At 42.2% G+C, this 27,992-nt stretch overlaps 1 protein-coding gene across 3 annotated transcripts in view; it reads right to left on the bottom strand.

The window, feature by feature from the left end:
* Positions 1-2: 2 nt before the first annotated feature.
* Positions 3-27,992, bottom strand: part of FGF14 (fibroblast growth factor 14) — a 301,405-nt gene continuing 273,415 nt past the window's right edge. For all 3 annotated transcript variants that reach the window (XM_079973074.1, XM_079973075.1, XM_079973073.1), the window contains exons 4-5: positions 8,885-9,083; positions 3-4,514 (exon numbers count right to left, since the gene is read on the bottom strand). In XM_079973074.1, coding sequence (XP_079829200.1) covers positions 4,378-4,514; positions 8,885-9,083 — 336 coding nt within the window. In that variant the 3' untranslated portion in view covers positions 3-4,377. The remainder of the gene's footprint in view (positions 4,515-8,884; positions 9,084-27,992) is intronic.

The following is a 27,992-nucleotide window of genomic DNA, read 5'->3' as shown; positions in this document are numbered from 1 at the left end:
TCTTTATAGCAAGTAGTCATTTATTTTTTTAATGCCTTGATAGTTTGCTATAGGGCAATATAATTCTAAAGAAGTTAAATCAAATTGATGCAGGGAAAAATAATTTCATACAAATACTTTATGTCAGTTTTAAAGCAACTTCAAGGACAGAAAATCCTAAAGTGTGTCGCAAACTTTTATATATTACCTCCCTATTAGATCCCTATAAGAGTGTATGAGTGTTGGTGGGCTAGTGAAAACTCCTGTGTGTTGTGGATGCTTCCTAGACAGAACAAAAGGTGGTACTTAATTCAGTGTTTTAGCAAGGAATGGGTTTTTCCATGGACTTAGATGAGATTTTGCAGAATAAAGTAAAAGTGTTTTGTTTTGTTTTAACTGCTAAAAGGATGAAAGGTGCAATCTTATCCTGCTGCAGTCCATCACCCGGATATCCAGTTCCAATGATGAGTTTGGGGTAGGCAAGTTCTAATGCATGCTTGGTGCTCCTTCATCTAGGTTGCCTTTCTCATGTATCTCAGCATAAGAAGCTGTTGGCATGAATGGCAAAACCCAATATGCCCAAGAAATCCATCAGGGCAAGCAGGTATCGGGATCAGAGGAATGTCTGATTTCCCTCTGCAATTAGAACTGCATGACATGGCTGGGGTCTGTCATTACCATATTTGTTCTTTGCTGATAATGCTGCCTCCTTTGCGGGGACTGAAGCTAAAGCCAACACAACAAAACATGCAAACTGAGGGAGTGTGGGAACACAAACATGGTGTTTACATGGCAGTATACACATTTGACCTGTAAATACAAATTGATTCCATCAAGTTTACTGGTACAGTTCTTTAGCAAGTAACAGACAGTTGAAAAGCAAGTGTTGCTTGACAGAAATTAATTTGAGAGGGAACAAAATGGCAACATGTTGTCCTGGAAAACAGCAAGAGAGGTAATAGATTAAGGAGCTAAAATTTTCTTTGGCATGGTCAAAGGAGAGAGAATTGAATTTTGCCAAACTATATACATGATGTTTTGTTATACTGCTGCCAATGCAATGTTACTTTGCACAACTTTTTTGGGGGGTAAAATATCAAATGTTGGGTTGTTGTTTTTTAATATGCCTTCATACAAATATTTTATTCAATATGTTGCATCTGTGTATACAACAAAATGGTAATAAACACAAACTGTACAATGCAGACAAACTCATTGCTTATATGTATGTCAGTTTAGCAGTACATACCAACAGGTCTGATACATATAGCCTACGACATGCAGTTCATCATTACCATCCTCTTCCCATGCAGCAGATGAGACAAGAGACAAACCTAAAGGAGTAACTGAAGCACAAGAAACAATGAATCCTCTCCTTTGTGCTGAAACAGGTTCTCCACTGGTTTAAGACCCTTCCAGACACAGAAGAGAATGCCAAAGGTGACATTGTGTGTTCTACTTACAGTACAGCGCCAACCATTCACATTACAAAAATAAACTCAGCCTTAACATTATATTAGCCACTCTCAACAGGTTGGCTTGGCAACATGAGTTTGCATGTTGGAAATTAAATTGTTGTGTTTCTAAGGATATTGATCCCATTTTGCAGAACTTTGATTATGTCTCATGAGCTTCTCCATAGATGAAAAGATGAAGAATTGCCAGTGCAGGGTAGACCCAACAGACTATACTGTGATGAGTGCAGTCTGGATTAAGATGCAGTAGGGGCAGAATTTTTTTTCTATGCTGGCCTTATAAAATCAGTTGCATGAGCTGACCAGATAGGATACCATCTTCAAACTTCCCAGTGCTAAAGTCAACCCAACACCTGCCTCTCCCATTCTTTATCCACCAATACAAAACTGATTCCAAAATTTTGCAGAAAGAATGCATTTCACATCTTTTTTATTTTGCTTTCCTGTTTTATAACTTTGTTTTTTTTTAATTCCAGTTGCACAGTATAGAAACTTAATTGTCTATTTAGAATGAAAGTCAGTAGGCTGCTGGAACTGAGTCTTTAGAGAATAACACAAAACATTTCACATTTGAGAGCAAAGTATGGATAGTTTAGAGACCTTCAGTTTCAGTATTTACTACACAGCCCTTGCGCATAAGTGTACCTGCATGAGAAGGCCACACCACCTGCTGATCACCCTGAACATCCAATTAATGGAGGGGAAGTTGGTCCTTTTTGTCCCTATGTGGTAGAGAACACAAGAGAGTGTTTTGAGAAAGCCACGGGGTAAAAGGATGCTCAGGGTTTATTTTTGTGCACATACCGTTTTCATAGCTTTTAAACACCTCTTTAGTTTCTTCTTCTTTTGTCTTTTTAAGCGCTTGGAAAATTGAGCATCATTTTATGTGCTTCACTCTTCTGGTTAAAAAGAACCAACCTTAAACAGTCTCTTGTCTTAAATGGAAATAAAACAAAAAAAAAATTGGTCTGAATGCTTACATTGTATATTTCTACTTAAGCAACATCACATAACCTACTTGGATGTATATCAAGTGTTTGCTTATTAAAATAGAAGCTGTTATGAAAATCTTGTAAGCGTCAAGAGTTAACCAATGTTCAATCTAGTTGACTACCTAAGCAGGCTGAACATTTCAACAGATCATAATTTATGTAAACGTGAAACAATTTTTAAAAGCCATTCTGAAAACACAGTCTCAAAAAATGAAATGGCGGGGGGGGGGGGACATGAAAATGAACACCGAATAGTCTAATACATGGTTTTCCAGAACTGAGGTACATTTTGGTCCATAGCATGCCTTCTTCTTTTATCAAGTTTTCTAATCAGCACTTTCGAATTCTTTACCAATTTACTTAACGTCTTAACAGCATTTTTCTCATGTCTCCTAAGACTTCTGGCCATTTGTCATTTCACTTCTCAATTGGCTTCAACCCACTCTTAAACTGATATCCAGGAAATATCAACAGTATTTCTTTTATTAAGCAATCAAATGGTAAAAGTTCTTAGCCTTGTAATTGTGTTAGAATTTTCCTAGGTTCATGTAGTACAATGGAAAGAATACTGAGATCAAGGCAAGGCACCGTAAACCTAGCAATTTGGTGGGCATATATTATCTTAAAAAGCTGGATTGGAAATGTGGTACTGGTGAAATTATATAGAGAGCATTAAACTCTGCATGCTGAGCTTTTTTAGAAAGAAACACAAAGGAACTCTTTAAATATGTCCCATTGAAAAACTTCCTTCTTTTTTTAAAACACTGAAAGTATTAAAGTATATTCTACCCCTTGCATTGGTGCTGCAAAAAAGAACACAGTAACTTCCTTGCCCATGCTTTGCTGAGTAAGAGAGTGGACTACAGCCAAAAAAAAATAAGGATGGGATTACGTTCCATTCATTAAAAACAGGAAGGATTCTATTGTTTCGAAATGGACTTAGGTAGCGCAATTTTCATTCATCTTAATTTTTTTTTCTTTAACTTTCAAATAATGAGGACTAGTAGATGAAAAATGAGCCTTAGTTCAGGCCTACAAGGCCTACAGAGTTCTTTGGACCCACTTTCCCAAAAATGTGTGGGTCTTGCTCGCTGGGCAAGGCAAATGTTACCATTACCAGTAAGCCTGTGATATGTATAAAACACACACACAAAAAGAAACTGGCAGGGGATGTCAAACATTGGCCTCGAGAGATTGTTGACCGGCCATGTTTGATGCTTTTCCCTTCTCAGCAATGCCAACCTCAAGAACACACTAGAGAGTATTCAGGCCGAATCCCCATTTGTACCTCTGAGACAATGATCCTATTCCTTGACGGGTATAATTCCAAATAGGGTTTCGAAGGCTCCCCTGATTCCCTGATTGCTTTTCAGAACTAAGCCACCAGCAACGTTTAACTCTGAGAGAAACACAATCCCTGCAAAGGAGTCACACAAACAGCAGAGCGAGCAGCCTTGTAAAAAAGGGGGAAGAAGAGAAAATTCATAATAGCACAGGTTTACAGCATCTATCTAGAAATTACTTATTTTGTGTGCTACAAAATTGAACTTAAAACACATGGGTTTCCTGGACTCAAAAGGGGGGTTATGGGTAACTGTCAGCAGGCAGGATATCAAGTGTACTTGTGAAGTATGTCATTCACATGAGGTGTCACAGTCACAGAAAAGATATTAAAAAGGCATTCCATATCTGGTAGGGCATTCCATGGTCTGAGTTCAGCTGGTTAACCAGGTGTCGTCTTCTTTGCTGTAGGAGGGGTTACGGGTTGAGATTTATCCGCTTGCAATAACCTAGTTTGGGATGAGTGAAGAGCAAGCATTTGCTTGCCTCCAGCTGATCCGCAGACACCAGAGTGAGACAGTCTTGCAAGGATAAAATGCTCAGCCGTACTTAAGAGAGCTCAATAAGTCACAATACCCATGAGGATCTGGCTATGTTGTCTTACTCTTGTTAACTGGTTTGCCTCCATTCATTATTGCCGATGCACTTGTGCTTTTACTTGGAGTCACCCCAGCCTTTGGCACTGTTTCTCCAACATCATGCAAAGATGGTTCTCGATACATGGCAACTACATGGGAGAAGAGAAAGAGATAAGATGCGTAAGTAAAATGTGAGAGATCCCAATACTTAAACTCCATTTAACTGAGTTGCTGCTTTATAAAAATAAATAAATAAAGGAGTTTAAACACACACTTGTATAACACTGGTTCTGAAAGACCTACACTGGCTTCCAGTACATTTCCGAGCGCAATTCAAAGTGTTGGTGTTGACCTAAACAACCCTAACCCTGTATACATGAAGGAGCATCTCCACCCCCATCGTTCAGCCTCGACACAGATCCAGCACTGAGAGCCTTCTGGCGGTTCCCTCACTGCAAGAAGTGAAGCTAAAGAGAACCAGCCAGAGAGTCTTTTCTGTAGTGGCGCCAAGGAGTAGTGGTGTCAAGCAGATGTGTAACTATACAACGTTTAGAAGACATATGATGAAGGCAGCCCTGTTTAGGGAAGATTTTCACTGTGCAATGTTTTATTATGCTTTTATATATGTTGGAAACTGCCCAGAGTGGCTGAGATAACCCAGTCAGATGAGCAGGGTACAAACATGGTTGTTGTTGTTGTTGTTGTCATATGTTCTTCTGATTATATGTATAAAAGTTATGGGGAACTGGAAGCTGGGCGAGTTTAAAATTTACAACATTAAGATATGTAAAGCAAGTATTTATGTAGATATGCAGTCTGAATGAGGGACAGCTATGCTACTTATAATATGATGACATTTTAATTAGACTCCTGTGATGGAGAAATCCCTTTTGGGTTTTGATATATATTAGCTTTCTACAACACTCCAAATTGCCTGGAGACCAGGCATGCTATTCCCAGATCTGAACCATCCAAGTTGTCCCAGGAAGCTGTCACACCCCTATAGTGATTCCACAAGGCTAATGCACGTTCTATCAGCTAGCAGACTAATTAAATATCCATGTGTAAGGGCGACCATCACCACCCTGATAGTTTTCTTGGCCCATTCACCTTTAGCATTTAACAAACACACTGGGAGGGCCAGCTTTAAAACTAGCTTTCCTAATAACTGGTTCTAAATTGGCGAGGCCAGCACCTCCAACCATAATTGGTTAAGGGTCCCAGTTGAAAAAAATCTGCCCACTAATGGTGCTATTTTGAAAACACAGACTATAACAATATCAGACTTCCCAATCCTAGGGAAATTGCTGCTCAATGCATTTCCTATAGAGGTGTAGGCACACTGGCTGTTAGTGTTAAGTCAAGCACTGGCTCTGTCAATGCCAAAGTAGGATGGAGAAGTTATGTATGCATACTAAGCAGGGAGGCAGGAAACCACCACTCTTCTTAGTTCTGTTTACGTGTGCTGTGACATGTGAGGAAGGATCATTCATACCCAATACCCCTTTCCTCCCTTCCCCTCTCAATACAAATACATGGCCTTGAGAGGCACAGATCAGTGCATGCTGCTCTCTTTCCATTCAGCATTCCGTCCTGCAAGTAACTTGAGCTCTTGCAAGTTTATGTACTTGAGAGAGAGGATATGGGAAGAGCTAGGGTGTGCGGAAAGAATAGGCATTTAACAAATAACAAAAATAATAAGTATGCACAGATTCCCATTTCTTGTGTATGATAGTACTATGGTTCATCTTCACTAAGATTTATGCAGAAGAATGTGCATACAATATGGATCGTGCATTCCTAATGCCTCATACTCTTAGGAATTACATCTATACAATCTGTCGTTTTGAAAGCATAACTTATGTTTTCATATTTTCCAAATCATCACTCGCTCTCTATTTGTGAAAATAAAATCCAGAATAGTTGCCACATTCTTCTGTTGGAGCAAAAAATTGATTTTATTGTGGCATAACCTATTCTGGACTAGACCTACAGGGGAAAATAAAATCTAAACAATCAGGGCCAGAAGGTCATTAAATGAAAGGGGTAGCAGTAGATCTGTGACATTTCTATGCAGAGCCCAAATGTCTACCCACTAACAAAAGAGTGAGCCATTTGCAACAGCACTCACTGGTGGCAATGCCATATCTGTGGCCCTCTCCTTGCTTTCAAAGAGAAGGAGAAGTGAAAAAATCAGCCGCATGTAGTGCAGACAAGCCTGCCTGTGTTGCCACCTCCTTTTGCATACCTCTTTCCCAAAAGCACAAGTACCAGTTCAGGATGATATTTGATTGTGGTTGTTTTCATGCTGCCATTTAGTTATTTTTTACTACAGAGGTACTTTGGGTTACAGACGCTTCAGGTTACAGACTCCGCTAACCCAGAAACAGTACCTCGGGTTAAGAACTTTGCTTCAGGATGAGAACAGAAACCGTGCCGGCGGGCGGCAGCAGGAGGCCCCATTTTTTGATAACTCTATATCCGTCCTAATACAGTTTGCAATACAGTGGTACCTCAGGTTAAGAACAGTTTCAGGTTAAGAATGGACCTCCAGAACAAATTAAGTTCTTAACCAGAGGTACCACTGTATTGCAAACTGTATTAGGACGGATATAGAGTTATCAAAAATAAATACTAAATTAAAACTCAGGAAAATGTAAGGAGCGTAATCTTAAACCAATGGCCAAGCCATAACATAAAATGTGCAGCATTTTGTTTAATTTCATTAACTGTCAATGCACATTTTTAAGCATCTTCTGGAAAGTGCGTCCTCCCTAAAAGAGGGGACGTGTTGCGGTGAGACCGGAAGACTGACCCTCTTGTTGTGGGTGGGTATATTGGACAGCCACAACACCCGGCTGGTAGGTCCCTCATTGCTGGGTTTAATCTGGCCAATGGGGTGCTGTCTCAATGGATCGAGGGACCTATAAATACCTATGCATGTGACCCAGAGCTTCCTCTTTTGGCTCGTGCATCGGAACATCGGTCCACCTCTCCCTATATTTAGGGCATTTTGCGATTGACCTTGCTATGCCATTGTGCGTCATCTGTCATTGGGGCAGGGGCACGGCAGGAATTTTCCCCACTTGGCTGATTGGCTGTTGCCATTTGGGTTTCACCTGTCACGTAGCAAATCGTCACAACTTGTAAGGTTGCAGATAGGCACTGGTTCAGGTGATAGGGATGGGGGAATGGTCTCGCCATCCCTATGTGAAGGGTATTCCATTAACGGAATCCACGGACTCAACTTGGTTTGGTCAACCCCCAAGAGGGGGCTGTGCCCGTGCTTGAGTCCAGGGGAGCATCTGGGGAGTAGACACAGCCTGTACCCAGGCTTTCTACCTACCTCAGGTGTTCACCCTTGGCTGACCTATGATAGAGCTCTGGGTCAGTGCCATCTGCAAAGTTGGCAAGATATGATGGAAGAAGAAGAAACGCAGGTGTGTGTGTTTGGGGGGCACTGAATTGTGGGAACCTGGGATGGAGGAAACCTGTCAGTCACTTTGGAAGAGGGACCAGGGATGCCAGAATTCCCCTCCAGCGTTCATATGGAATGGGGAACTCATGGAGGCTGAGGAAAGCATGATCAGTCAAGGTGAAGAAACTGAACAGATGGCAGCAGTGACTGAGAGGGAGACCGAACAGAAGGGTGCAGCCTTGCCACCTATAGCCAGGACTTCCTTTGGAGATGAGAGCAGACCCACTTGTCCCGACAAGTGTGCACTTGCAATCTCAATATTCCCACAAGGAGAGAGAGTCTCATGAGCCAGTGTACCATGCCTCATCTTTAAAAGTTTGGTGGGAGGGTAGGGAAATTTGTTGGGACATCTTCCATTACTTCTGTTCAGTCTTGGATATATAAATGGGCTGGTCTGGACATTTGACTTAGCTTTTATAAGCACTTTCCATTCCAATTTTCATTAAAAAAAATCATCAGAAAGAAAAGCATATGCTGAGATTCAGATTTCCCTAGTTGGTTAAACAAAAACTTATCACAAAGCACGAACCCTGAATTTTTATTCTGAATTATATTTCACAATTTACTTTCAAGCAAAGTGCTCTGCATATATTGCCTCAACAATCCTTTCAACAGCCTTGTGATATTTTTATCACCCCCATATTGCAGGTGGGAACTGAGGCTGGTGGGAGAGGAATGGCTCTCTCAAAGGCCACCTATTGAGCCTACGACAAAGACAAAATTTCATTCTTCACAGCCCTGTCTTTTAGCAGCCATGCTACATCCGCAGTCCATTTTGAGATGCTGGAAAAGTGCTTTCGAAAGTGGCTTTCCACACTCAAGCTCTGATCAAGTATCACCACACACACACAAAAAGCCTTTCATGTGTGCCCTTTTCAAACAGAATGAAGCAATATACAAAATACTCCTTGGAGCTAGGGAGGTGTCATCCAGCAATCTTTAGAAACCCTTGGGAATGATAGAAATGTACCCCTGAAGTCACTCACTCTGTGTGCTGCACAAAAAGCGAAGATATGCCACTAATGCCAATGTAAAGCTTACCTTCCAATGGCTTCGGTAGAAAATGCGCTGCTGGTTTTGTTTTCTTCACTCTATTTCCTTTCATGACTTGGCCTTCTTTATTGAGCCCCAAGAACCAGGCCCTTCCTGACTCTTGCTGTCTGTAGAGCATTGATGAGTAGATTACATAATAATTTTCGAAAACAGACTCCTTAAACTTGCATTCTGGTGTAAAAAGTTCCTGCAGGGGAAAGAAAAGATGTTAAGAGGACAATCACAGCAAGTATTCTCTCTCTCCCCCGCCCCATTCTGTTTTGCGTTTACTACATTTAAATACAAAAACCCATGTGGCATCTGGGGCTTTTAAAAAAAAAGATCAAAGTTCAGTTACCAGTTTTGTTATTGGGGAACCTTCCGCGATTCAATTCATGCTTATTTAACACATCTATAGGATGAGGAAGCACAGTTTTAAAATGCCTAGCACAAAAAGCTAAGACTCTTTTGATGAAACAATGCATGCCGTTCAGGCTCTTTGGTTGAATGCACGGAAGACAAATATTTGAACCACATCAACAAAAAGAAAACATGGGAGCTGTAAAGGCACCACTTTCTTTTATGTTGTGTATATTTCTCCTTCTTGGAGACATCCAAAGAAAATACCTCCTATGTAACTGATCTTTTTTTTTTAAAAAAAAAGTCAACTGAAAGTAAGAGATGAAAAGGCCTGTGTGGAAAGAGTGTATAGTGATGCCTTGGAATATAGGAAACTACTTTATACCAAGTCAGATCATTGGTCCATGTCAGATGCTGTTGTGGTTGCTCGAGAGAAACCAGGCAGGACTCCGACCTGTCTTTTACAGGCTTTATTTTGGTGCAAACTATTTACATGACCTCATAAGTTCATGTCTGGCTCAATTGCTAGCAAAATCCGGGAGTGGTCGGTCTTTGTACCTCCCCCAACATAAAAGTTTCATCACCCCAAGCCTTTTCCGCCCCTCCCTGCACCTCAGACTACTGCACATGACCGGGGATGGCAGGGGTGTGCTTCCCTCCTCTCCGGCTTGCTCAGGCGTGGTGTTAAGGCTCTCTCTAGTATCCTCTGCTCCTTGCACCTCTTCTCCACTGGAGGCTGGGCTTTCCTCCTCTCAGGAAGAGGAACTGCTTCGCAAGATTTTCAGAGGCTCCCTGTAACACAACTCCCCCTCTATCTCTCGCCTCTGAGCCGATGGTAGTTCCCTGACAGTCCATCTAGCTCAACACTGCCTACAATGACAGCTTTCCAGGGTTTCAAGCAGGGAGCAGTCCCAGCTCTACAGGGAGATGCTGGGGATTGAAGCTGGGACATTCTGCATGCAAAGCAGATCCTTTGCCACTGAGCTATGGCCCTTCCCTTCCCCAATAGGCTACTTAACAGCTCTACAGGTCAAATTTGACAGGTGGATAAGCCACCCACTTGTCAATCAACTAATATCACAAATGACATCATGAGATCAGGTCCTTTGAAGTCTGGATGTCAAAGCAAGCAACATGACACTGTTTTGAAGGATCACCCTCCCTTTGCATCAGCAGTTGCAGGGAAGATCCTGCTCAAACTTGCTATACTCCGATTCTTTTTTACAAGGAGAGGCCATTATGTTCCATCACCCATAAGGGTTTTTAATGCAAAATCTGTTTCCCAACTTCTCCGTGCTTCAAAAGTCTGGTACAACAGGTTCCAGGCAAAGTTTCTTCAGTCCCTATTACAGGTCCCAAACTGTCCGAAATTCAATTCTTTTCTGGAAACTAGGTAAATGCCCACCCTCCACCAAAGCATTGAGATACCTTGAGATACTGGCTCAACATCTCTGTTTTCGGCCTGGGGAAGGGATTATTAGTACATTTAACCAATGAGTAGTTTGTCAGCCCATGGCTGAAACCTATGGCCAGAAAAGCCACCTCGATTGGACTGCCATCATTCCTCTTATATTATCTGGGTTACGACATTGCATCCCTGAGGCAAAGGCTTTGGGACACCTCACATAGCGACCTGCGATCCCAATCTTACGTAATTTGCAGCCCGGTCACAGCTGGAATCCTATATGGGTATGACTTTCAGATATCCTCATACCTTAGGAATTTGTCTGTACCTACCTATCGGCATTTATTCACCAAAGCCAGACTAAATGTATTTCCCTCGGAAGTTCTAAATGGCAGACTAAGAGGCATCCCCTATCAGAATAGGCTTTGTTTATGTTCCCAGGACGTCGATTGTATGAAGCATATTCTACTGCATTGTGGGCAATATGAGCAAGCAAGGGACCAACTGATCAAACCCTTACTGGCAAATTTGCTGGGAAAATCTGAAGCCTCCCATATTAAATATCTTTTGGAAGACAGGTCAAATGATATTACACTGGCCATGGCAAAGTTTCTTTTGGAGGTTATAAGAAACAAAGGTCATTATGCCCTATATAAAACAAAATGACTGCCTTGGTTTCTTCCATCTGTCTGGTCGTTTTAACTGTATCTAGTTTTGAAATTGTTTTTTTGAGTGTTTGGACAGCAATAAAGTTTTTGATCTGATCCTGCTCAGTGCTGCCTTAAAGTGCTTTGCAAAAGCACTGTTTGAAAAAGCCTGCACTTCTGGTTTAAGTGGGTGTGCAGCCAGAAGCAGTGGGGTAGATTCCACTGGCTTAAAGGAGAAACATGAGTCTCATCAAACAGCACTTTTGCTAAGGGCTTTAGTCACCACTTATATCTTGCTGCCTTGACTGCACGATCTCATTCCCTGCTGGAAACAGGGTGCACAGCCAATGCGGTATTAAACCCTGTCCGCCCGCCCACCTGCAGTGATGTCAGCTGATGGTTGGGTGGATGTGGTATACAGAAAATGGGCTCACTTTTCTCATCCCTATAATATATAAAGCATGGCTAACAAAGGACTTTAGAAATGTTAAAGAAACCTTGGGTAAACAATTTCTGTTGCTAAAAGGGACCACTCACAATCATGATTCATTGCCATTCAGTTATATTTGGCTGCTCAGCAACCAAGGTAGCAATAATTATTTCTAGTGCAAAAGCAGAAGCTTCTGTAAACCCATTCGTAAAAGCAGCAAAATCTAAAGCTAAAATCCTCCTATTATGCTCAATATATATTATATGTAATTTTAGACTTTTAAAATCAAATTCACTTGCTTGGTATCTTTTATTAAGAATTGGCTTTCTTTGACTAGAAAAATATATATGAAAGAGTTCAATATAACAAAAAACTTAAGTTAAAATTCTTCAAAACTGTAGATATTGAAAAAGAGTGAATAAACGTTCACTAATTCAGACTATAAGTACAATCTCCTGTATCCACCAGAGTTCTTAAAAAAGCAGTTAAATTGGGGAAATGGCCAAGCATCTAGGAGTTGCCAATTTTATTTTAAAATGACAAAGTTTGCCATTAGAGTTTTGAAGATATTTCTCTGAATACTTATTTTGGGTAATAACGAAGGATCAGGCTATGTTGGCAACCTTAACCCTGTGGTAAGAAACTATATTCATTTCCACCTTTTGAATACTTGCCCTCTGTGGAAAAATACATATGTAGATTTGGGCCATTTAGGATTAAACTTTTCTCCTTTTGATAGAAAAATAATGCCACATGATACTACCCACAACTATGTCTGGATCCAAACTTTAAAGTACAGTATTGTGCAAATAAAGACAGCTGCCATATTGTGTAGTATGACCACTAAACCAAATGGCACGCAGTCCCTAGCTCATATAAAAGGAACAGATTTCTCTATACTGTATAGATATAGCGAACGTAATTTCCTTTATTTTTGATGCTCACATATAGTTGCCAATGCTTATATAGCTGAAGCAGCAGCACACATTCACAAGAGGAAGATTATCAGCAGGCTTGACAGAACCCTAAGCCTTGCAGAAGTATAACAACCCTAAGGGCCCCCAAATAATAATAATAATAATAAAACCTAACGAGGACTGAGCATGCTCAGTGGTCATGGAATGCAGGCTGACTTGTGGGAAAATGGGTGGGAGGTGGAACGGAATGGAGTAACCTGAAGGGGGCATGGCTGCCTATCTGAAACAGTAAGTACTCCACACTGCAACATTTTAACAGCACTTTGTTGTTTGTGTGTATCTATCTATGCAATCAGGTGAAGTGGAAGGAGAGAAAATAACATCGATTTACTTTTCAATTTACACCCAAAAACAAAAGCCAGCATTTAAGTTCAAAGCTTGCATGATTATGAAAATAAGTGAACTCAAAAAATTAATGAACCATGGGTAAGACACTTGAAAAGCAACCACCTTATTATTATAATTAGTCATTTCTCCCAGGCTACTGGAATAGAGTGGGGGGGGGGGGGGCGGCAGCCAGGAGGTCTCTGCACTTCTGATACTAATTTGCAATACTTCATTCAATATACAGCAATATGGGTAAGATCCAACCAAAGCTAAGAACCTTTAAGTTCTGTTGATTTAAATACCACAGTGTTGCGTTTGGCAATGCATTCCTCTTTTTTGAAAACGTGCTAAGTAGCCACCCTAGCATGTACATTCATACATAATTAAAAGTAAGAATTTTAATGCAAGGTTTCTCATCCGCTAATACCTTGGGAGTGGGGGACCCCTTTTGCTCTTGGTGCTGCTGAAACTACAGCACAATTATTCATTTTGTTTTCTTTTTGTACTGCTATCACCCACCCCTTCTTTGTGCAAAAGACAGAACAAAGAGGTTCTATGAGTGGAGGGTGGGAATCAGATCTGAGTATCCGCCCTTGAACCCACATGCACCAGGAGTGGAAGTTTCCCATGATTAAGTCTATAAACTCAACCAGCCATTCCCTTTCTGGCAGGATCTAGCAGCCCTGCTCCTCCCAGGGCCTTCATGTACAAGATAGTCTCACTCAGAGCAAATGATTATACCTTAAAGGTAAAGGGTAAAGGGACCCTTGACAATTAGGTCCAGTCGTGGCCGACTCTGGGGATGCGGAGCTCATCTCGCTTTACTGGCCGAGGGAGCCGGAGTACAGCTTCCGGGTCATATGGTCAGCATGACTAAGCTGAACCAGAGCAGCGCACGGAAACGCTGTTTACCTTCCCGCCGGAGCGGTACCTATTTATCTACTTGCACTTTGAGGTGCTTTCGAACTGCTAGGTTGGCAGGAGCAGGGACTGAGCAATGGGAGCTCACCCCGTTGTGGGGATTCGAACCGCCGACCTTCTGATCGGCAAGTCCAAGGCTCTGTGGTTTAACCCACAGCACCATCTGCGTACAGAGGAAAGATGGGATATAAATAAATAGGAGCATAAAATGAGCTTCCCACTTATCCTTTGCAAGTGGGACTTCTTGCCTGTTTTGTATGTTTTGTATCCCCGTCGTGGGGATTCGAACTGCTGACCTTCTGATCGGCAAGTCCTAGGCTCTGTGATTTAACCCATAGCCCCACCCGCGTCCCTTACACAGCCCCAATAAACTACAAAGATCTTTTCTTGAGCATGCTGTTCTGCTTTAAGTAAATGCGCACAGCAGGAGGTGCGGTCCATGGCTTGCAAATAATAATGGAATGGGGTGGAAACTAGAACCAGCAGTTGTGTTCTTGAATTCCATGTGCCCTGGATACCACCCGAGCCCTCATTTAACCTAACCAAGCCTCCGAGGTGCATCAATCATATAACCTCCTCCTGCTTTCACTGTCCTTGGGATTCCCTTGCGAAGTGGCATAGGGAATCCATGACATTTTAGCTGACGTGCACTTTTATTATAAAAGTGAGAAATTTTGAAGCTAGTTAGATGACAGGTGTAAAATCCAGAGAGTTCTGCAGTTTTGCAAAAGTCAGCTGGAAAAAAAGAAAGTGATGGGCTGACAAAATATTGAATGCTCTGTCATGTACTATAGGCTGCATTTAACTCTTCTGGAACTGCTACTAGTACAGCTCACTTTGACTTAAACCTCAATATAACTGGATCAGCCAAGAGTTGTCTTGTCCTAGCATGTTCAGAGGAACTCATAACCCTTGTAGATGACATGATCACTGGGTTGAATTTTCAAATTATGGGGTTTCCCAAGTGACGTTCTGTTTATGTTATCTGTTTTTACTGCAAATCTTTTAAGGGAGGCATGCATTTACATTCAACTAGTTTCGAGAAAGTTGATTTTAGACTAGCATTCTTGCTGCAGAGAAATTGCATTTATTTAGCAATAAGGAACGCCACATTTTCTTGGTGGGAAAATGTGATTCTTTTCCTAGGTAGTGCATCCAGAACCCTTGAAACTGCACATTGCATGTGGGGCCACAGCTCAGGAACTTAGTGGCTAGTGACAATGCCATCATATGGTGACAAGTGACAATCCAACTCCTCCCCCACCCCATACCCATACAAATTTGACAGTGTTTTTAAATGGACTCTTCTACTATTTCCATTTCAGAGATGAACACTTCCCACTCTCTGGTCTCTGACCGTAATAAATTATCTATCTATCCCACTTCCCACTCTATTTGTTCACTAGTAATGCTGATTATAGCCTTTTAAAGTATAAAGGGGAAAAATAACTCCCTCGCCAATGTTGTCCTGTCATTTAATGAACTTTTAATGTGTTCCTGCTTGCTACTGCCTAAAAATGTAGTTATAGCCCGTGTACTAACCCATCCCTCTGGCACTAGAGAGCAGAAGTGTGCTGTTTTTTTAAAAAAGAAATCTAGAAAGAGCTCTCCCTAGTCACATACTAGAAAAGGCCAATTGTATTTCTACCCAAGTCTGTCGTTCTTTCCACGGGGAAAAGATTTGGGGTTCAATCCAGTGTCTATGTAACACAGTACAGTTGTGGAGCTGCACCGAGCTCTGCCCCCTCCTTCTCCTTCTTGCCACACACACAAGCAAGCAGGCACTGCACCACTGCAGAAGAAAAAAAAGAAAACAACCACTTTTCTCATAACCTGCCTGTGTGTGTGTGTGTGTGTGTGTGTGTGTGTACCACACTACTATGGGGAACGAGAGGTCATAGAATTGTAGAATTGGAAGGGACCACAAGAGGCATCCCCCTACAATTCAGGAATCTTTTGCCCAATGTGTCTCATGCTCTACCGACTAAGCTATCTCTAATATTCTTTATAAATAGGGTTTTCTGGTGCTTCCCTCACTGCAAGAAGTGAAGCTACAGGGAACCAGGCAGAGGGCCTTCCCGGTAGTGGTGTCCTCCTCGTGGAATGCCCTCCCTTCAGATGTCTAGGAGATAAAGAACTATACAAGTTTCAGAAGACATCAGAAGGCAGCCTTGTATTGGGAAGTTTTTAATGTTTTATTATGTTTTTATTTGTGCTGCAAGGGATTTGATCAGATGGGGTTTGTTCAGGGTAAGTGTGCATAGGATTGCAGCCTTAATCATTTGTTAATTTAAGCTGTTTCTTTTCCAGGTAAATGGGTTGTTGTGCAATGAATGTACACGCCATACACCAACACACACTCTTCCTCCAACCATGCGCTGCATCTATACTTTCTGTTTCTGTTTTACAGAACAAACCCTTCTCAAAATGCCTCTATAACAGAAGTGGTTGTATCGACTTTTAAAATTATTTTATATTTGTTCTGCTTCAACATTTTGTGTCCCACCTTCATACATAATAGCCAATGTGGCTTCAGAAGTAACAAAAGAATCACAATTGACAGTACAAACCTATATATTCCTCCCCTTTCTCTATATGTGTGTTTACTCAGAAGTAGGTCCCAATTAGTTCTATGGGGGCTTACTCCCAAGTGAGTGAGTACAGGATTGCAGACTAAAATCTAAAATCACAGTAATTAAAAAAGAAAGCAAAATATTGGAAAAAATAATTTGGTGAACACAAACATGGCCTTCTTAGTGCGGTCACAATTCAGAATATGGTAAGGACAATGGAGCTCTCCCCTCCTCTCAGCTTACCTGAGGCATGCAGTGTGTGCCTGGATGTACATACACTGCAGCCCTCAACTACAATAAGAGGTTGGTGTTCATCTCCCATAGAAGGATCCGTCTCCAGAGCCCCAGCCTGCAAATTGTTCCTGCTCCCAAGGAACTTGCAGGCTAAGGCACTGGGGAGGAGAAAGACAGGTTATATGGAAAGTGGACACGATCACCCCATGGAAAATAGCTCATTGAGTTTTGGTTCATGAACTCAGTTCTATGCTGTGCACTTCACTACTGGAAAACATATTCCTTGTTTTATTTACAAAGGAAAAAAGGGGAAAGCATTCCTCACTGAGCAAAGTTAGAGAGCTTCCCATCCATTCTGCGTTGACAACACATGGTACTATTAGCTCAAACGGAGCTCACAATAGGTTCGTGCTCTCTTTGGTGCTAGCAATTGTTTCCCCATTCCTCCCTCCCCCTTCCTGAAGGCCGCCTTTCATCCAGAAATAAACTGAACACCACAAATCCTGAACCAGGGATTTCATCTTCTGCTCCTGTCAACAATTACAAAGAAGCACAAATGTTAAGGAAGCCTCCTCTACCCACACGTTGTCTGCCTCTTGCTTAGCACTTTGCAGACTCACAGCTTTTTCAAAACACCCACGGTCTGCTTACCTCTCTCACATAAGACATCAGCATAGACCTCCATTGAACACAAGATGCTTCAACCCCGCCTTTCAAAAGATCATTAGATAACTGTTCCGAAAGAGTATCATAATATGGATTTCTTATGGTTCTGATATGATGATGATGATGATGATGATGATAACAACCAGTATGGTAATAATTCAATTTCTTACCTGCCCTTAACCATGAGGTCCCAAGGAAGGTTACAACAATTTTAGAGTATATTATTCAACAGTTTCAAACAAATTACTGTCACAAGAATGGGGGGGGGGGGGTTCCAAAAACATACAAAACAGGCAAGAAGTCCCGCTTGCAAAGGATAAGTGGGAAGCTCATTTTATGCTCCTATTTATTTATATCCTATCTTTCCTCTGGACGCAGATGGTGCTGTGGGTTAAACACAGAGGGTTATGGCACAGAAGGAGGGAAGGTTATGCTCTGGTTCGCCAGAAGCTGCTTAGTCATGCTAGCCACATGACCCAGAAGCTGTACACCGGCTTCCTCGGCCAATAAAGTGAGATGAGCGCCGCAACCCCAGAGTTGGCCACGACTGGACCTAATGGTCAGGGGTCCCTTTACCTTTTTATCTTTCCTCCAAGGAGCTCAGAGTGATGTAAATACATCTCCACCCCAATTTATCTTCACAACAACCCTGTGAGGCAGGTTAGGCTGAGAATGAGTGACTGGCCCAAGGTCACCCAGTGAGCTTCATGGCTGAGTGGGGATTTGAACCCTGGTCTCCCGGGTCCTAGTAGTCCAGCAAGCTAACCCCTACTCCACACTGCATCTTATTCCCTTGCGGCAATGTCTCTGCCTGCTCCTACACCTAATGTGACATATGATGGAAAAGGTAGGCATGGTTTGTGAGGAATGGCCTTGCGGATCAAATTGGGATCTGCGCTGGGCCTAATTAAGTCCACAGACTGGAGCATCCACTGGATTTAGATCAGTGTTTCCCAAACTTGGGTCTCCAGCTGATTTTGAACTACAACTCCCACCATCCCTAACTAGCAAGTCTGGGAAACCCTGATGAGCCGATTAAATTCTAGACACTTATTTAAGAAAGATGCTATAATCATAGTACAATGAATCTCAAAATAACGATCAGTATTGCACTTACAGCAGTGCATAGTTTATTAAGATACCTGTTCATGAAATTACCGTATTTTTTGCTCTATAAGACTCACTTTTTGCCTCCTAAAAAGTAAGGGGAAATGTGTGTGCGTCTTATGGAGTGAATGCAGGCTGCGCAGCTATGACAGAAGCCAGAACAGCAAGAGGGATTGCTGCTTTCACTGCGCAGCGATCCCTCTTGCTGTTCTGGCTTCTGAGATTCAGAATATTTTTTTCCTTGTTTTCCTCCTCCAAAAACTAGGTGCGTCTTATGGTCTGGGGCGTCTTATAGAGCGAAAAATAAGGTTTTTAACAAAATATAAAATTATAAATATAAAATTATAAAAAGTTTATAATTTGTTTTATTAAAATGAAACCAAAGTGTATCCATGAATAAATTAGTTTGCATTGATCACGGCTGGGCAGGTTTCCACTTTGGTTATGGCACAGAGGGAGGGAAGGTTATGACTTTATTAGTCAGAACTCGCAGTGAATTAAACGGAACATATGTAGCTTGGGAAATTGTCTTATTTTCCTTTTCTATAAGGTTCAGCGTGTTCAGTAAAGGTACCAAGGAAACTGATACAGCATCCATATTTTGCTGGATATAGGTACAAGGCAAATCTCTTGATACAAATATGGTTTACACACACTAAAAACACTGATCTTAATAAGCTGGCTACAGATTAGTTAAATAAGAGTGCTTTGGTCTAATCCGATTTGCAGCTGGATTCGCAATTTGGTTAAGCTGAAGCATTTTAATTTAAGCTGATTTAATCTCATTCAAATCTACAGAGCTAAACCGGCTTAAACCTTAGCAATTTAGCTCAGCTGGGTTAAGGATGGAGCTTGTTATTCACATTACCGCCAATGGAACAAAACAAGTTAAATTCTAACTACTTGTGTGTGGGTTGGGCTGCCCTTGACCTTAATATCCTACAGATTGGCTTAGGCTGCAATCCAGGCCACACTGATTGGGACGCGAACTGCACTGAAATCAATGTGTTCAAGAGCCACTCTGGGCATTGCAGCAGGCTAGAAGAGAGGACAGGCACATGACAAACTTGTGATCCTTGTGTAATGCCCAAACTGGGGGCCCACATATCTCCCCGGTGAAAAGAGGCAATATCTCCTGCTGCATATATGAGTTGTCACTTGACCTGTTACAAAGCATCCCTCACTCAGAATGCTTCTCTTTCATCCTCCACAATCAGGATGGAGTCAGCCTTCTCTTCGTGCACCATGCTATTCCATGTCTGGTCTTACATAGCCAATAGATTTGTTTTCCAAACATATGCTATTAAGATAAGAGAGTAGAAACCTTGTTGATGGCTGGGCAGGCAGTCAATAAGGTCTGGTCACCTGGGAACTTGCAACTCATTTGGAGAGTTCCTCAATCCACATTTGCGAAGGGATCCTTTAGTCAAGGAGGAAGGAGGATGGTGGAGAGGCAAGCTACCGACTACGATAATGCTTCCCAGAGACCCGAGAGAGTAAGGAGCACACAGGACTGGTCGAGTCTTGCCTTTAATGGGACTGATTTAGCAAGCTCCAACGAGGAGAATGCTGGAAGCTCATAAAGGCAATAGGAAATGTGTCAGGCTCCTGCTTAAAATTCGTTAAATCTTACAAGAAAACCATTTAAAAAGTAGATGATGGGATTTGCAGGGGCAATCAATAAGGAGAGTGCTTTCTTAATCCCACTGCAATACCATTGCTTCCCATTTACAAAGCCTCCCCTGTCGCATCCCACCCACCTCCTGCCACTTCATTTCCACAAACGCCCATGGAAGCCCCATGTTTGCTGCCAAATGTGTAGTTCCATCCTGATGGCTCCTTTGAAAGTGCACATAGGATCATGCTGTTGGCAGCAGATGCAATGTTACCCCCAACCAATGCTTGTCTTAGGAAAACCCACACCGATTCTTTTGATATGCTAAATATATTATGGTAAACAAGAGGGAGGCGGGAATTGAAGGAAAAGGAAGCATTAACAATGAACCCACTTGATGTATAAAGGCAGAAATTTTATATGCTACCAAGCCGGCCCAATCATGCTATATAGCTTAGAATGCCCACTCAGAGTGGACATTGTCTGCTTTTTACAATTTTTGTTTAATAAAATTACAAAACTTTTTCCCTCTTTGAAGATGACTTTGAGAATAACATTTCATTCACAGAACATCTACTCGCCAGGAACACATTACCAGCCACTAATGATATGTGTTGCAGAGACAGTAGCTAGTTCAATGAACGAAACAGAGAACAACATTACAAGCAGATTTCCACTTTTATAGCTTGGTGAAAAGCCACAGGTATGCGCAATTGACAGTGGTTTTCTCTACACAGCAATATTTGCTCGATAGTCATGCATCTTCAGAAAGATAAGTACAGTTGACCCTATTCCCACTTCATTCCACTGAGGAAAGATCTATGTGACTTCTATTTAACACTGAAGTGTTCTTTGCCCATTTCAAAATGTATGCAAGCAATTTCTCTTTGATGAAGTTACTTGATCTCCTAAGCTACATAGAAGTTAATGACGCATGGCTTGCACTGTATGCCCAGAGTGCAAAGCATTATGTAGGTTTTATCTCAGAGACAATGCAATGGGGCTTATCAGTAGTCCCATTACAGAAATTAGAAATTAAGGGCAAAGCAGGCTGAGGGCAGTTCCAGACACGGGCTTTCTCAAGTGATTAGTCTGCTTTCGCAGGTGACCAACTTTTCGCCAATCACTGCTGGTTCAAATGACAGGGCCACCGTGAAGGAAACACCATGAAGGATGATGCGCAAGGGGTGAAGCTGTGAGAAGTTTGGACAGATTCCAAAAGCAAGGAAGGTTTGCAGCATTTCCAACAAGCGACATGAAGCAAAACCAGAGATTCAGAGCTTCAGCGCAGAGTTGGTGACCAGCTGTTCCAGGACAAGGTTCAAGAATCTTTTGTGCTAGATTCTGAGGTGGAGGCACACCCGGCTTCCATCCCCTTCCATCACCACCTCTGCCAGTACAAAGGGCTACAGGAAGGCATACCCCATTCTCATGCACACTGCTAGCAATGGGTCCTTTTGCACCAACTACAGAAGCATCTGTAACCTGAAGCGTCTGTAACCCGAGGAACCACTGTACTTGGGAGGAATGGGCTGTGAAAGTGGTTACACACCATGTTTAAATCCTTTGCTGTCAGGAAAAAAACACCTCACTGCAACTGAGTGTTTCGCCATCGCAAAGGCTTAAACAGGTCGGCTTCGTGCAGTGCCTCTGTGAGCATGGGGCATCATAAACACACCAAAGAAAAGCTCCCTAAAGAAATCACCATGGATGTTTGTGACTCTAAAGCAGAACAGAGCCGATGCCGTATTGCTTGCATACAGATTTGGTTCTGAAGTATTTTTTTTTCCTTCTTCCTGATTGATTAGCAGGTATCATTAGACACATGAATTACTCCATCTAATCAGATGATAAAAGATTATTCATGTGATGAGCTTATAATTTGAATACATTCTGAGTGGCATCATCAAATGCTAATTAAATTCTAGACTTTCCTTTTTTATAATTGGTACCAGGGGAGTATTCTACACATAATTTTGAGTCAAGGGGAAAAAAAGTCCTAACATCTTCTTTTAATACACGTTTAATTGCATGGTGCCAATTAAGGCACAGTCATCCCAGTCCACATATGGTGCTTGTACCAGGAGACCCACATTCTTATGAAGAATATGCAATGGGGAGACATCTACCTGACTGCCTATTGCAATGCCATTTTCCTGCTAGACTAAGAGCTCAGGTAGGTTAAGATAGCCCTGAGATAGACAGATATAGGGATGGTATACAAATTTAATAAATAATAAAAATACATAAAAACAAACAAACAGGTATCCTGGTTTCTGAGACTACTCATAGCTTGAATCAGCTGTAGGGAAGCTCAAGCCCACAGGAACAATTAAGTACACTATACCTCCTAGTTGGCTGCAAAGTTGATGCCAGATATGGTTATCAGGTGTGGTACAGGTAAACTTGGCCTACAGGAATTGAGTGAGAGATAGATCCAGCCCATCAGGTCTCTTAATTTGTTCCACAAGGTTGTTTACCAAGCCACATCCACCTGCATTATATGTCATTGTCAATGCATTATATGCATTGTATATCAGAGGATTCAAACAGCCTCTCTCTCTCTCTCTCTCTCTCTCTCTCTCTCTCTGTGTGTGTGTGTGTGTGTGTAAAAATACTCTGTGACTTCATTAGCTCAGTTACCCGCTTGCCTCTTCATCTGAATACATGCCACAGTTAATATACTGTACTGAAAAGAACATAGTCTTCATACGGGGTGGGGGAGATATGTCTTCAAAGGTCAAAGATGACTCAAATATACATTGCTGTGGTATTGGGGAAGTTTCACCATGATCAATATCTGTATGCAGTTCATATGAGAAGTTTCCTAACTCCCACATACCATATTGCCCCTCCATTTCAACACAAGTGTAGGAAACAGAATTAAGTGTTGTGTTCTATTTTCTAACCACTTTCAAATTTTGAAGTCAGCATGTGGGCAAAGCCCACATCCAGTTTCTAAAAAGGTCTTCCCCTAGTTGAAAGAATGATTTCTAAATTGAATATGCTAATGACAGTGGTGATGGTGGTGTTTGATTACTGTGGTGGATAAGAGAATACTTATTTCCATAAAAAAATACTTAGCATATATAGAGCACATTTACAGCACTAAAACCGTTTTGTATAACATCACCACAGCAATCCTACAACAGGTAGGCCTGTATTACCATCCTTGTATATTAAATGGGGTGGTGGCTTAGCTAGGGCTGCCCAATAGATTTGTGACTGAATTGAGATTTGAATTAGGTTTTCTATCTAACAGCTCACAATTTTGTTACATGAGTTCTGTATCCTACTTTACATACATGTCTTCATTGAGCCATCTATTAATGAACCCAAGATCTCATTCCTAATCAGTCTCTTCAAGTTTAGACCTAATGAGCATATATATATGTGGAACTTGGATATCCCCCACCCCCATTTTGCATCACTTTATACTGGCTTACATTGAAGTATTATTTACATAAATAAATGGGAGTAAAATATGCTGTTCTTGAGTCTCCTTCCACCCTCAAGCTCATGGATTCCCACGGAATGATGAATTCATAACTACAAGACTAATAAATGGTTTCAGCCGTCTCGGGAGTGTGGTCTCAAACTCACAAAGGTATCTTATGATGGGTGAGTACTTAGTCTGCACAATGAAGTTCAAAGGCATGAATAGCCTCTTTCAGTTGTTAAGACCTTGTTTCAAAATTAGTATTACACACCAGTTGGATGTTTCTGAATGGGGCCCGTTTTATTCAAGCAGAGTTAATTGCAAATGTCAGATTTCCTCAAAGCACATCTGCACCAGCCAGGTCCCCCCCTCTCCTCCCTGTCATTTTTTGCTCAGATGCCCTGAGGAACAGTTTCTTTCGAGAGTGACCTACATTATGGCAGGCTGGCTGCTACAGCTGCAGGGAGTTATCTTTTAAGGTGGTGTCAACTGTCAGACTAATACTGAAACACCAGTCCCTGGCTGTTAACTTCTCCAGGGATGGTTTCTGGGAACCCTCCAGTCTTGCATAAAAAGAGCCAAGTCCAGGAGACAACTCCTTTTGTCCATTTAAGAAAGGGGGGGGGGAAAGCTGCATCACATATATTGTGCTTCCTTTTCTGTAATGCCAGTGTTATGTTCTACTAGCAGCTACTTGGCTGCCAAGTAGCAAATGCCAGATATGTTCTGAAGCAACAAACAGAGTAGAAACTAGTGACAACAGAATCTGTCTATATTTCAGAAGTAGCCTCTCTCTCTCTCTCTCTCTCTCTCTCTCTCTCTCTCTCTCTCTCTGTTTCTCCATATATACACCACAAAGATACAGCTTTTGAATTCATATTCCACCTTTTCTCCAAAGAGCTCAAGGTGGCATACATCAGTGGTGTGTGGTCAGATGACTAGGGGGGCTAGGCTAGTCCCCTAAATGTTCCCCTGGCACCACCTTCTGGCTGGCTGAGGGAGGCAGGATTCTCTGATGGCTTCAAGAGCCCTTCCACCACCTTCCCAAAGTCCGCCTGGCTTTGGGAAGGAGGCAGTAGGGCTCCAGCATCCTCTCAGATACCTGGCTCCTCTTTCCCAAAGCCTCGGAAGCTTTGGCTCAGCTTAGGGAGGGGGGCAAGATGCTCACATATGCAACATTGGGACATGGCAATGTCGCCCCCCCACCGCCCTTGCAAGCTGGTGCCTCTGGCCCTAACTGTTCCCCTACAAAAAAAAATTCACCGCATGTCACTGGCAATACATGGTTGTCGCCCTCCTTGTTTTTGTTAGTTTCTGTTTGCCACTCTGTGCAGTGCTTTGGAGTCACAAGACTCTGTTTACATTCCAGAGACATTCCAGGCTGTTGGAAGTCTCACGGAAGACAGGAGATGGATGTGACGTTACTGGTTTCCTGTTCCTTTGTTTTCCAGTTGCTCTCTGCTCTCAGAGAGAGAGGATGTATTTCTTTTCTGCCTGCATAGCTTAGTAATAAAACCTAGCAATGTAGCCCAAACTTCTCGTCTCTTTCCAGTGCTGGAAACTCTGCTGAATGGGGGATGTGCCTGGAGCCTTATCAGAGGCTCAGGTCATTAATCACGTCGGAGGGTGATTCCGGAAGAGTCGCTCGGTCGAACGCAGATTCCAACAGTTTTATCATCATAATAACCCTGTAACACCTTACTTAGACTGTTAGACTGAGAGGTGGTGACTGGACAAAGGTCACCCACTGGCCTCCATGGTTGAGTAGGAATTTGTACACTGGTTTCTGAAGTCCTAGTCTGCGTAGAAACATCCTCAAGCAGTGAACCTGCTCCATTCTTACAGGGAAAGTGCAATGCCAATCAGAACAAATTGAACACTTACTCTCTTGGCACAGGAACCAATCACTAGTTGCACCTCCAACTTTCAGTTTATTGTTTAGTGGCCCCTATTCAGCTCATTACCACACCCAAGAACTGGTTCAGCACCTTCAACACCTCACCTGTTTGGCAGTTCAGCAGTGTGGCCTGGAGGACAAGGCAGCCCCCTCCCCCCTCAATCACAGGGTTTACTTGGTTCCAGTTTCAAGGGTGGAATGCCATAGTTGAACTGGTGACCTGTTTCTAAATACAGGAAAGCCTTCAAATACCTTACCCTCAAAATGTTTAGATGGCAGACATAACAAAGTTGTTGTAAGTAGCAGGTACTGCCCTTGTAATAATGAAGAGGTGGAGTCAGTGCCACATGTTCTTTCTAAATGTAGTTGTTATCAGTGGGCTAGAGAAACTGAAATTTTCCACTCTACATAGTCCTTTCCAGGTTAATCATCTGAGTCATTTTAGTAGAGGCCTTTTAAAAAATTCACTGAGCAAGTTGCAAAATTTCTAAATATTCCAATTTCCCTTAGACAATGTACAATTGCTTTCTGATTTGTCTCTTTTAACTACATTCATGTCCTTCCCCCATTCTGTAGCTTCTTGTTTGTGATGGTTGGGCTATAAATAAATTACATTTGCATTAGGAACAAGTGTATACGTATTTTGAAACCACCTGTTACATTCTGACTTAAAATTCATGTGTACATTGAAAAAAAAAAAGGCTTAGCAAACATGTCTGGGAGCAGAATTATAATTCAATATTTTCCAGACTGATAGGAGGAGAACAGGAATGAAAATGATCTGAAAAACTCAAGCAGCAGTAAAGTATTGTTCAAACATTCAGTAAAGTAAAACCATAAATAATGCACAAGTATTAAATGGATGATAATTGGCTAGAAAGCTTTACTGCAAAAAGAAACGTGGCATTTATGGATAATCTGCTTGAGAACGAGGAAGCAGTATTATGCTACAATCAAAAATGGCAAAATAGCCATTGGGCTGTTTCTTCAGAGGTATCATACTGAAAATGCCGGGTATAATGGTTTCACTTTGTTCAGGGATGTTTGAGAAAGATTGTACTGGTGGTTGTTAACGGCTGCCCAGCCTGCATGCATATGCGGGTTGTACAGACAGTATCACTCTGTGCAGCAAATTGCCATAACAACTCACATTTGCCTGCTGTGATGTGACTGCAGTATTCCCTAGGATCCTCATACATAGCACTTATCTCCAACGTTTTCATAAATCCTTACAACAATTATATTTCAGGGAAAATGCAGTGAACGTGAGCAACAACAAAGCAGGAGGAAAGGAACAAAGCAGCTTGGGTAAGGGGCACATGACACAGGCAGTTAGTGACCGTGCCGTGTGCCAGCCCCTCCTCCAACCTGGGGAATTGCAGTTGTCCTATCTGCCAGCCCTAAGGTCTGCAGCTGCTGTTGCTGAATGCCAGGTTGGCTCTCAATAAATACATCCCTCGTCCTTGATTTGATTAAGGATGAAGAGGCTGATCTGGTCTGTATGGATGAGGAGGCTGGTCTGGTCACTGAGACCTGGGAGGGTGAGCAGGGTGGCTGATCGCCGAAGAGTTGATGCTTTCGAATTCTGGTGCTGGAGGAGACTCTTGAGAGTCCCATGGACTGCAAGAAGATCAAACCTCTCCATTCTTAAGGAAATCAGCCCTGAGTGCTCACTGGAAGGACAGATCCTGAAGCTGAGACTCCAATACTTTGGCCACCTCAAGAGAAGAGAAGACTCCCTGGAAAAGACCCTGATGTTGGGAAAGTTGGAGGGCACAAGGAGAAGGGGACGACAGAGGATGAGATGGTTGAATGGTGTTCTTGAAGCTACCAGCATGAATTTGACCAAACTGCGGGAGGCAGTGGAAGACAGGAGTGCCTGGCGTGCTCTGGTCCATGGGGTCACGAAGAGTCGGACGCGACTAAACGACTAAACAACAACAAAGTACTCAGTGCAGCAGACTTGCTAAGATTCTTCTCAGCTGAGATTCTTTTTTTTTGGGGGGGGGGTCCTAGAATGTGTGTTATGTGCAATTGGGACAGATTAGGGATTCTGCTGCTTGACCACTCACCAGGGGCAGAGCATGGGTTGCCAGTGCCTGGGGCAAGGCAACTACCGAGACCCCTAACCCATGGACTGTTAGCACTCCCTCAGTTCCTTCCACCAGTCCAGTATTGAATAACATCAATTAAAGACTCTACAACACTGACTTCTGTATCTTCAATGTGCTCATATCAAATCACTTGAGAAATTTGCTCCACCAGCTCCCTGGTCACCCTTGCAGCACTCCAGAGCATCATTTACAGAGCCAGGATCAGCTTCCATTTCCCGAGATACTGGGGTGGCTGGGGACTCCCATGTCCATATTACATCTTTAGATGCTTTGTTGCACAAACTCTTCAGGTAGCACTTGTGCAACAGCTGTGGAATACCACTAATGAACAAACTCATTCAACCCATATTCCTTTGAATTCAACTGATGAAATAAAAAATACATCAATATTATTATTTTTTTAAA

This window comes from Podarcis cretensis (genome assembly GCF_951804945.1).
Source record: "Podarcis cretensis genome assembly, chromosome: 4".
Lineage (NCBI taxonomy): Eukaryota > Metazoa > Chordata > Lepidosauria > Squamata > Lacertidae > Podarcis > Podarcis cretensis.
The sequence above is the reverse complement of the archived record's forward strand: the minus strand, read 5'-3'. Positions and strand labels throughout refer to the sequence as shown.